This window comes from Pygoscelis adeliae, unplaced genomic scaffold (genome assembly GCF_000699105.1).
Source record: "Pygoscelis adeliae isolate BGI_AS28 unplaced genomic scaffold, ASM69910v1 Scaffold89, whole genome shotgun sequence".
NCBI lineage: Eukaryota > Metazoa > Chordata > Aves > Sphenisciformes > Spheniscidae > Pygoscelis > Pygoscelis adeliae.
Genome location: NW_008825559.1, coordinates 95,277 through 106,308, shown reverse-complemented (window position 1 = coordinate 106,308; position 11,032 = coordinate 95,277). Strand labels below are relative to the sequence as shown.

The window sequence follows — 11,032 nt, the reverse complement described above, 5'->3', positions numbered from 1 at the left end:
CTTCCACAAGCGATAAACTCTCCTTTTTTTCCTGAGTCCCACCAAAAGCTCCCCGTTCAGCCAGGCCGGTCGTCTGCCCCGCCCGTTCTTCTTGCGGCGTACAGGGACAGCCTGCTCCTGCGCCTTTAAGACTTCCTTCTTGAAGATCGTCCAGCCTTCCTGGACCCCTTTGCCCTTCAGGACTGTCTCCCAAGGGACTCTCTCAACCAGCGTCCTGAACAGGCCAAAGTCCGCCCTCCAGAAGTCCATGGTTGCGGTTTTGCTGCCTCCCCTCCTTACTTCACCAAGAATCAAGAATTCTATCATTTCATGGTCGCTAAGCCATGCCTTCTTTTGCTGTCCTCTGCCGCTTCTCAGCATCACGAATTCCTAAGCCGTTTTGGAAGGAGCCTAAGATCTCAAACCTCCCCCCCATGATGTATCATCCTCTTACATCCTTTACTGATTGCTCATCCTTAGCCAATACTTTGGTCGTCCAAGCTCATTTTTGTGTTAGTATTTGACAACGGGGCACTGGCGTCTCGGCTTTCTCTTTACAGACTGCATTTGCCCCCATTTTTCTGGGCATGGTTTCATGAGAGCCTCAAGCCAACATAAGGGCGGGGTGCTGATTTTTCCCCTTTTTCCCCCGCCCTGTTCATCCCGCCGGTGGACCCGCTCTCGCCTTTGTGTTAACTCCCGCATTTACGCAGCCACCTGCTGAGCTGGCTGAGGGAACTGCCCTGGCAGAAAACAAGTTATTGTTTTGTCAGGCCAGTCTTAAGCCAATTCAATTTCCTTCGCTGGCTCCTCACGTTGCTCCGACACCACTGCCAGCGCAGCAGTGGAGGGCAGAGGCTGCGAACGTCCCTTTCAAGTGCCTGCACACGTTTGGGTCGGATCAAACTGCCTGTGGAAGCAATGCTTCCTGTATGCCTTTATCACATTGCCTCAAACATTCCCACTGACACCTAAAAATCAGCATCACTTCACCCTCCCTATCTCCCCTCGGGGTGCTCGTGTTCTGTGGCTCCAATCAGCTTGATTCTGTCCCATTGTCTCAGTGCCTCTGCCACAGACCCGGGCTGTCCCGAGGATGACGCTTCCTCGTGCATGTCAAAGCCTGCCCTAGTCAGACCTTTCCGTCCGTGTTACCCACTGCGTCTCCAAGGGAAAAAGTGGGAGAGCTCGCGGATTGACTAATCGGTGCTGTATAAGTAGCACAACATTGTCAAAACAGACCAAACCACCTGGCACGGTGTTTTTAAGATAGGGAAATCTATAATATTATTTTTCCAATATTCTGCTGCTGTGAAAATCTCTGAACGCTCACTCACGTACCCTCCTCCCTCCTGAGCTCTGGGCTTAAGCCAGGCTTATTCTTCCCCTTTGCTACCTTTCCTGTTGTCCGTGAGCTGCTGTCCTCTCGTTTGTGTGTTGGCTGTCGCTCCGGGCCCTTTCCGCACGGGCAGCACTGGATGCCGATGGGACTCGTTTAGGCAGGGGGAAGGTTCACAGTTTGCAGTGCTGCTGCTGTCCCAAAGGACAGGGAGCTCCGCAGGACTCCTGTCAGGGACGGGTTTTCAGGGTAGGAATACTTCGCAATGTCTCCACAGAAATTAAAACTACAAAGAAGTGAGTTTTCCTTCGTGAAGCAATGTGAAGAATTCTGCGGTGTTTTGTAGGTTGTGTTTAATGCCCTTTCTGTTAATCCGACAGAGCTGTAGGTTGCAGTAGTGAACCATTTGTTCAAACTCGTTTCTATCAAAGAACACGCAGGAGGGCCAGGAGATGTACTTGAACTCCGCTTCCTCTCCATCTGTAAAATATTTCTAAAAGCAAACGCAAAAGGATTTTTTTTTTTTTTAAGTTACAGGTTTTCTTCAAGAAAGTAAGAAATTGTCAATAACTATTTTCTAATTCACTTAGATAAGAAGAGGTAATAATTCCAGGAGCTGGGAGAGGTATTAGGAGATACCAGATCTCTGGTATATCATGCCAGAATGATCTGCATTCCTGTAAAAGCAGAAAAACACTTGTACAGACAAAATCGCAGAGGAAAGCTAAACAAAAACAATAGCGAATTCAGAAAGTGGGATGGGAAAGATTATTCTCCTTCACCAGAAGAAAAATATCAGAAAATGAGTTAGCATGAAGGCGTGCGAGAAGTTCATCAAGCGTAGTGTAAAGACTCTGGTTTTTCTTCTCTCAAATCTGTTTTCCCACTGGTTTAGCTCACCTTTCGCCAGCTCCTTCCTTGGCACTGTTTCGTTGAATATCTTCAGGTCTTAATCTAGCAGGCCAAACGCAGCGGCATAATAGTGCAATTTATACTCATCGTAGACCCATCTGTGTAAATTGTAGTCGTACATCTATTATAGTCAGTCCAATGTTTCTATGCCATCTCAAACGCATCATCTGGCAGACTTTCAGAGTCTTAAAAAAGATCAAGTTGTTAAATTCGGCGTTACAAAAAAGAATTAAATCTACATTTTTAAATAAACAATGTATGCAATATAGATTTGGTTCTTTAAATAAGGTTAACATAAATCTGTGAAATTTAAATAATGTAAACATAAACCTGTGAAATTAAGCTTAAAGAAATGTAAATTACCTTGTGAAGTGGTAATGCGGACTAAAAGTGACTTTTGCTGCGCACTAGGTGTGTGTCTCTTTTTCTTTGCTACTGTCTGTGGCGTGATCCTGATCCTGACTTTCACTGTAAGCGCATACAGGTACAGCGCTGTGTTATTTATGGTGTTGAATCCCACCTGGAACACCAAGGATAGCATTAGGAAGGCTGTGTTGCAACATGAAGGACATTGCTCATTTCCACATTAATCCTGGTTGTTTTCAGTCACAATGGTTTGGTTTATATAACTAATTCAGTGGCTTCCCTTTCAAAGGGAGACCGTGGTGAGGAATCTTTGTGCCGCAGTAAGACAACAAGCAACTATTGAATAGTTCGGCTGGATGGTGACTCAAAAAGTTGCTCTTTCATTTGGCTTTCCCCTGCTGATTCTTTGTGGCCAGGCCACTGTGCCACCAAAACGGAGCTGGTGATAGATCTTAACGTTGGCTGGTTCCAATTAATACAATCTGAAAACTATCGTTTGTCCCCCTGTGTGTTTATAGTTAAAAAGACAATTATTTGTGAATAGTAGAAACTGACCCAGCACTCTAGGCACTAACTGGCTTACCAGACTGGATTAATCACGTTAACGATTAACATGCACAGAGGGGACGATGCCCGTGTTAAATGCGAGAAAGATCCAGGTGCTGCCTTTCGCGTCCTAATCTTGGGGATCTGTCCCATTTGCTGTCTCTACTTCTCCTGTTTCAAAATTCAATGTCCCTTTCTTCTGTCACCTCGTGGTGCTGCCGCTGTTGCTGATGATTGTTGGAAATACTTTTTAATACCTCTTTCAGCAACATTTCCAAGACAGCTACAGCCTGTCTGCATGAGGCAATACGAGGCAGCTGGAACTGTTTCATCCTCTGCTAGCTGAGGTGTGAAGGACCAAGTCTCAAATTACCATGTCTTGTACGTTTGGGTGTTGTAAGGTGGTAGTAAGTCAGGTGTAAGTCAGGCTGACTTACAAAGTACTATTTGCATTTAAGTCGATGTTGTTCAGTGACGGAGTCCGTTCTTCTCGGGTCAGCTGGTTCCCCCCGCTTTTCCTCCTGGAAATCATCCTGACTTTGGCACTTGTCATCCTACATCTCCTGAGGACAAAGCTTTTCTCTTTTGTCATTGAGTGATTTGCTTCTTTTTACCTTGAGTAAACCAAAAGGGTTTGCAGAAAAGTTCCTCAGAAACAAATTAAATTTGTTCCTAATGATACATATTTATGAATTCTTGAAAACAAATTATTTTAATCATTTAAAACTGGAATATGTGAATCCTGGAGAAAATGCTACTAGGCAGAAAGTCTGGAGAGCAGTCCCCTCTTTGGAAGCGGAATGAAAAAGGGAACGATCTAGATGGTTTCCAGTGTGACTCTTCTGTTTCCCATTGCTGTCTCTTTGCAATAATACATCCTTTTCTCTGTCATCCCCCAGTATGAGTAATATCTAGAGGCGGCGGATATTGACGGGGTGTTTTGGCTTTTCCCCGGCAGTGTCCTGGACAGCCCCGGCAGGCTGGACGAGGAGCACAGGCTGATTGCCAGATACGCCGCCCGGCTGGCTGCCGAAGCTGGAAATGCAGTAAGTGAATATTCATCCCTCTTTACCGACCGTGGAATATGGAAGGTGTTTTTCAGAGTCTAATTAGTAGCTTAATGCTAATAGCTGCATGAAATTGTCATTTTTTGTTTATTCAGCTGATGCGAAGGAGCAGTATGCTTTCCTCATTTTCAGCAGAAATACTGTGTTCTCAGGCAGCAGGGGAAGAGCAGGGAAACGGGAAACGACAACACAAATTATTAGAAATGAGGTCAGAGGAGACAAGAGAATAAGCAGATTAGTCCTACTTAGTCTAGAGAAGAGATAAATATGTAGATACCTGAGGAAAACAAATCATGGAACAAACATTATGGAATATATTTATTCCAGAGGGAAGGAGCCTGAGAGAGAGAAAGGAAGGTCTTTTTTACATTTGCAGTCTCTTACAATAGAAGAAACTAAAGGAAACGCCCAACCAAATTTAAATTGGTAAAAATAAATACTGCTTTAACAGAATATCGCTATAGGAGATCACGGCAATTAAGAATTTACCGAAATTCCATGGAATAATTGCAGTCTAGCTGGATGGGGAGATACAAAAGGAGAGCAGTGTTTGCAGGAACAATCTTCCACATTACTGAGCGGCAGTGGATCTCCCTTGAGTTATGGCTGCCATTTTACGACATTTCCACCGAGTGTGCTGCTTAGAAGCAGCTTGGCTTAGCACGTGCTCAAAAACCTGGCTACCCTTTCTGTCTGTCGAAGGTGCGCACCCTTAGGCCTGCTGTAACAGCTTTGACCAGGCTGCTCCAACGTCTCTCCCTCATTGCTGCTCTACATGATCGCTGTTGCAAAACATATCATTATCCATATACCATTTCAGATATAGCCCTCGTCTTCCACAACCCCCAGCAGTAGCAATGACCTCTCCTAAGCATCTTACCACTATGGCAGAGTGTGTGTCCTGCCACATGTTAGCGTGGCTAGAGAAGCATCTTAACATCGGTGTCCTCATTCACCTTTTCATTACGTATTTCTCGTATAAATACTTTCAAGTCCTTTCCAGCAAGGTAGGCTTATGCGTCCTCATAATTTCCTTCAGTGTGTGTTCAGCCAATAGTCTGACTTTGTCATACGGATGTTACCAGGTATTTCCCTTTTGTAAAACTTTAATAAAAAATAATTATGCTTTTTAAACCTTTTTAACTGTCAGTTCCCATTATCTCTGTCAAACAGTATGTTTGCATTTCTGAAGTCATTCAGTTCACTAGACTATGTTCATGTTGAAATATTAAAGCAACACAGTGCAAACTTTCTGGTTTAGATGGAAAAGGAGGGGATTTCTGTGTAATCGTCATATAAAATTAAAGTTGTTGAGACAGAAAGTGCTGAATCAGTTTCACTCTGGAAGATGGTGGAAGGATTCTTACTCATGGCTTGACTTTTTCTGGTAGTAATAAAGAAGTATTATGAAAACTAAACAGTCACGATATTGGTTCCGAAAGAACCTGGTCGTTTAAAAATCTGTAAATCACCTCAACCTGTTTGCGTGTACTTTGTAGTTCTGAAAGAGGTCAAAAATGAAGCAACTTATTTGGATGTAAAGAAAGCAGCATTTAGACTTTACTGAGACTTTTCAAAGACCTGTGACAAATTAGTGCTTTCTTTTCATCCAAGTAAGTTGCATCGTAGGGTAGATGTCAAAGTGCTGCCAGGGATTGAAGTGTGGTAGAGAAAGGACGTAAGAGTAATAATAGGGTGTTTCCATTGCGACTGAAGCTTAGCAGCAAGGAATCTAAAGGTTATTTACTGAGTCCACTGTTCGTTCACAGTCCAGAAATACTAATCAGCTGAAATGAATATATTTTTCATATTCTGAAGGAATCTGAGTTTAAAGTGCTCTGCTTCATGGCAGATTCTAATTATTTCTTGCCAACAGGAGATCCCCCTTCCCTAGCCAGCACTTTGAATGACTGCTGTCCAAGTTGGCCATTGCAACTTGGTGGAGAAACATCCTGCTGAGCTCTGGGATGGCGTGCCGTGGCTGCAGGGCTCGCTTCTGAGGATTCGCTGTTTGTGGGAAATGGAATAGCTGAGACTTTTCAGCCATGGTCTTTTTTTTAATACTCTTCTTATAACATTAGAACAGAGAGACGGGAGTAAATTAGAGGCTGGGAAATTCAAAACAAAAAAACGGGAACCATTTTTTCTTCCCGTATGGAATTAAAATGGGGAACATCAAATAAAAACCCCAATATAATAAACGTCTCAGAGATGCAGTAGGAGAAAGATGCTTATTGAGTATGTGGCGACCAGGCCACCAGCTTTACAGGAATGATACAGTAGGATGTGCAGGCAAGGGAACGGTATTGTACATAAAGGAAATACACAGTGTAACAGCATAAAAATATCACAGAAAAAAGAGAAGAACTGCAGAATCCTTCTGGGTTGAAATTCGAAATTCTTAATAATAGAAAAGAAATACTGACCCCCTCGTTAGATGGTAGTAGTGATTGGGAAATGTTAAGTGAGATAAGACAAGCTGCGAATTTAGGACAGGTAAGTAACAGTGGGAGGTTTCAGCTACCCACATAGAGACTAAATCAGTGCCTTTCCAGAGGGAGATGCAGAAACACTTTGGAATGCAATAAATGCTGCTTCTTTGAACAACTAGTTTTAGAATCCACAAAAAGATGTGCTCCTGGATTTGGTCCTGAGTTTGAGTGGTGTTAACTGTGCTAGCTGATCTGTAGTAGTAACCATCACACACTTAGCTTTAACAGCAGGAGAGAGCACACCAAGTAAATCCAGTATGCAGATACTCTGTTTCAAGAAAGGGAACTATGTAAAAATGAAGCTATTAGAAAAAATCCTAAAAGGATCAGTCCAAAAAGCAGGAAGCCTGTAAGCTGCCTGGATACTGTTAAAAATCCTGTATTAGAAGCTTAGGAAATCTGTGTGTCAAAATTCAAAAAGAAAACAAAACCATACAAAAAACTCTTTTCATGGGGCAATAAGAAAGCTAAGGAGGATGTCCCAAGGAAAGGATGGCATTCAGGAAATGGAGAGCTTGCCCAAATGGAAAGAAAAAAAAAGCCTGTAAACATGGCTGGTTAAATGTTAACAGGAAATTCAGAGATGGGAAAAGAATTTGAAGAGCACTCCACAAGGGATGCTGAAGTCTATGGTAAAAAGATTTTCAATACCATCAAGAGTAGGAATCTAACTAGGGAATCAGTAAGACTTTTTGGTGACCAAGATGTACAAAAGAGTAGTCAGGAATGAAAAGACCATAGCAAAGAAGCTCAATGAGTTGTTTGCATCGGTCTTTACTGCTGAAGGTGCATCACGTAACGTATTCTTTATAGCAGATAAGTTGGAGGAGTCAGATGGGTTCAAAATAAATACACAGGAACCTTTAAAACAGGTAACACATAAGTCAGTACGTCACTGCAGCTGCGTGGCATTAACTTGAGAGTCCTTGACAGGCTGGAGAAATGAGCTGACAATTCTAATGAAGTTCAACATAACCCAATGCCAATCCTGCATCTGAGACAGGGTTACACCATGCAGCAGTGCGGGCTGAGGGCCCACGGGCTAGAAGGCAGCTCTGCAGAAGAGAACCTGGGCGTCCTGGTGCAAAGCAGGAGTCAGGAGTGTGCCCTTGCAGCAAAGCAGCCCACCACTGGCAAGAGTGCAGCCAGGAGAGTGAGGGTCGCTGGCCAAGGGAGGTGACTTTCCTCCTCTGTTCAGAGCTGGTGAGGCCACATCAGCAGTACTGTGTCTGCTTTGGGGCTCCACCGTGCAAGAAAGACATGGACACGTTGGAGCAAGCCCAGCAGAGACCACTAAGGTGGTTGGTGGTTGTAGTACATGACATACGAGGAGGGGCTGAGAGAGCTGGGTATGTTCAGGATGGAGAAGAGAAAGCAAAGGAGGATCTTACTGCTGTCTGCAGCTACCTGATGAGCCAAACACAGGGGGGACCTGTCGGCCAGCCAAGGTCAACCCACCACAGACGTGCACAGTGAAAGGACAAGAAGCAACAGAAACAGACAGAAGTTGCAAGAAGGGAAATTCCAACTATATATTAAGAAAAACTTTTTCACCATGGTAATGGTCAAATATTGGTGTCCAAGAGGTTGTCCAGAGAAGAACTGGAACATTCCTCCTTGGAGGCATTCAGAGCTCAACTAGACAAGTTCTTGAGCAACCTGCTGTGAATTGGCCCTGCTTTGAGCGGCGCATGGACTAGAAACCTCCAGAGGTTCCTTCCCAACTATATTTTTCTATGAATCTGGACCTGAATGAAAGTAGAGAATGGAAACAAGCCACCATAAAGGAGTTATGGAGTATTTGTCAATGGAGATTTTAAAACCAAGATAGACCGGTATCTGCTGGGAATACTTGAGAGAGGTTGATGTAACCAAAATTCGTTCTTGATGTCCTCTCCAGCCCTACCTCTCAGATGTAATGTGCTTTATTAACATGCTCTAACTGCTAGAAATTAAGAGGATCCCAGATACAGACTGTTCATACTACAACAGCCTAGTGCAAAGTTTCTTACGCTTTTCTTTGAAGTAGTTGGCAGTGGTCGCTGCTGGAAATTGTCCATTGGACTGTGTGGCAATGGATCTGACTCAGTCCATCAGTTTCTGCTTTTTGTCAAATTAGATCAAATGTTAGAACTGCCTTCTGCAGGCTTGTTACTATAATAAATGTCACTCGCCATATGAATGCAAATACATTCCATTAACATTTTTAGGGGAAATGCCTTTGCTTGAAGACTTACTGGGACAAAATAACTTGAGGCAGACCTCAGAGTTACTTCTTGAAATCCAAGTCTGTTTCTTCTTAAAGAAGAAAAATAAACGGGGAGGGAGAAGAAAGGAGAATGCATCATTTGTCACTTGATGCATGCGAGCTGCTCGGTATTGCAGGAGAGGCTGATGGCATGCAATCAGTGCAATTACGCACTGCTGGACAGCGGCTTAGTCTGTGTTCGCTCAAACAAGCTCTGACTGGGCTACTTTTGTTTTCTTCAAGCCAGTCTTCAGAAGACAAAATCCCTTTTACTGGATTTAAGTTGCTCAGGGCTATGTTTGGCCTGCGAGTTTGGTCACAGCAGAGTGACTGTTGGCTGGCTCCACTAGACCAGTTAGCTAGAAAGCAAAAGAGAGAAAAGCAGAAGGTGACTAGATGAATAAAGTGAAGAAATTAATGGAAAGCCAAACTTTCAAGATCACAACTTTCAAGATCCCAACTTCATCTGTTTGTCTCCCTCTGCTGATCTGTTCAGACTATCAGTCTGAGGTAAGGAATAATCTGGTATTTCCTATCAAGCATCATCTTTTTGATAAAAGCGGGGACTGAAAATGACCTCTCGTGTCCCCAGCCCCCTTGTCTACTTCCCCTTACAAAATCCCTTCCACATACATACCAGATCTCGCCTCAGTACTGCCCTATTACTTGAATATAGGTAATCCTCCATGTGAGGTGACTGCGTACTTTTAAGAGAAGGGGTGATTACATGTATTTTAGGTGAATATATATATATACAGCCATATATATAAAGGAACCCCAGGCCCTCTGTTATCAATGTTCTACACAACACCTCCCTTTCTCCAAGCCAATACCTCCTTCATCTCCTCTCCCACCTGCTCTACCTCAGCTCTCTTTTTTCCCCATTTTCTGCTGTTAGCACCCTCCCAGGTCCTCCTGAGTTTCTGCTGATACACCCAGGCAGGTTGATTCGTACAAGCACAGGTCGGTATCTGGTCGGTGAGCCAGACATGCCTGCTGCTTCCCATTGACTTCTGATGGAGAGTGACCCACCGTGGCAGGCAGTAGTAGCCTGGAGGAGGAGGCAGGAGCAGAGGTCCACAGGGACCATGCACTCTTGGCAGGACTCTGCTGACCTGTGCAGCCTTGCTGCTAGGAAGAGCACGAGCACCTAATAAATATGAGATAATGCTCAGTTATGGATGAATAGATAATTAGGTTGAGTTACGTGGATGAGTTACGATAATTAGGTTCTTGCCCACTTTGCTCTTTTTTGAAAACAGTGTGTGGTTGCTCTTCCCTCAACATTAAGCCCAGCTAAAAGCCTATCATCATCTCATCTCCTTAAAGCTACCTACAACCTAAATAACATTTGTAATATTCCCATCATGTAACTCTTCTTTTAGGCTTTAGGCATTATTTAATAAATATTTTTTAAATAAAGAAAGAACAAGTAAACCAGATTTCCTGTTGTACACCTTTGCAGGATAAATCTGCAGCTTGGTTCTTGGATCATTTCTTCTTCTCCTGGATACACCAGTTATATGAACCATTTTTGTTATTTGTTTCCTCTTCTTTGTTGATCATAAAGAACACTGATATACCACAGTGATGGGCAGGTGAAGTACTGGTTCAGACTTTCTATGACACCATGAGGTCCTTGCACCAAGGAACCTGGAATCTGATGCCCATGAGATGCAAGCTTTACGGTTCTTTGACAGTCTCTTCCAAATGAGGGTGATGGAGGAGTGCAACGGCTTGCCAAACTGGCTTTTTGGGGCTTAATTAAATGCTGTCATTAAATCCTCTTCCGTCACCCAAAAAAGGTATACTGTAGGTGAGGTCTGAATGCTCCTTATTACAAATACCAGTCCAGCAGGGAGTTGGATTTGATGATCCTTACGGGTCCCTTCCAACTTGAGATATTCTATGATTCTATGACTTGAAGCTCAGCATGGCTCTCTCTCAAGTTTAGTGGCCTATTCATAGGAAAACTAAATTACAGTGGTAGAAGGTTTTAACTGTTCCTATGTGATATTAAGGATTTTAAGCTGATTTTATGATCATCGTCTTATGAATTGTCTTGCTGAGAGAAAATGGGGCT

General features: G+C 43.4%; 1 protein-coding gene across 1 annotated transcript in view; it reads left to right on the top strand.

The window, feature by feature from the left end:
• The window catches only part of DTNB (dystrobrevin, beta), a 198,699-nt gene that overhangs the window by 111,262 nt on the left and 76,405 nt on the right, over positions 1-11,032 (top strand). The window contains exon 10 of the mRNA XM_009332341.1: positions 4,101-4,188. Within this exon, the coding sequence (XP_009330616.1) occupies positions 4,101-4,188 (88 nt within the window). The remainder of the gene's footprint in view (positions 1-4,100; positions 4,189-11,032) is intronic.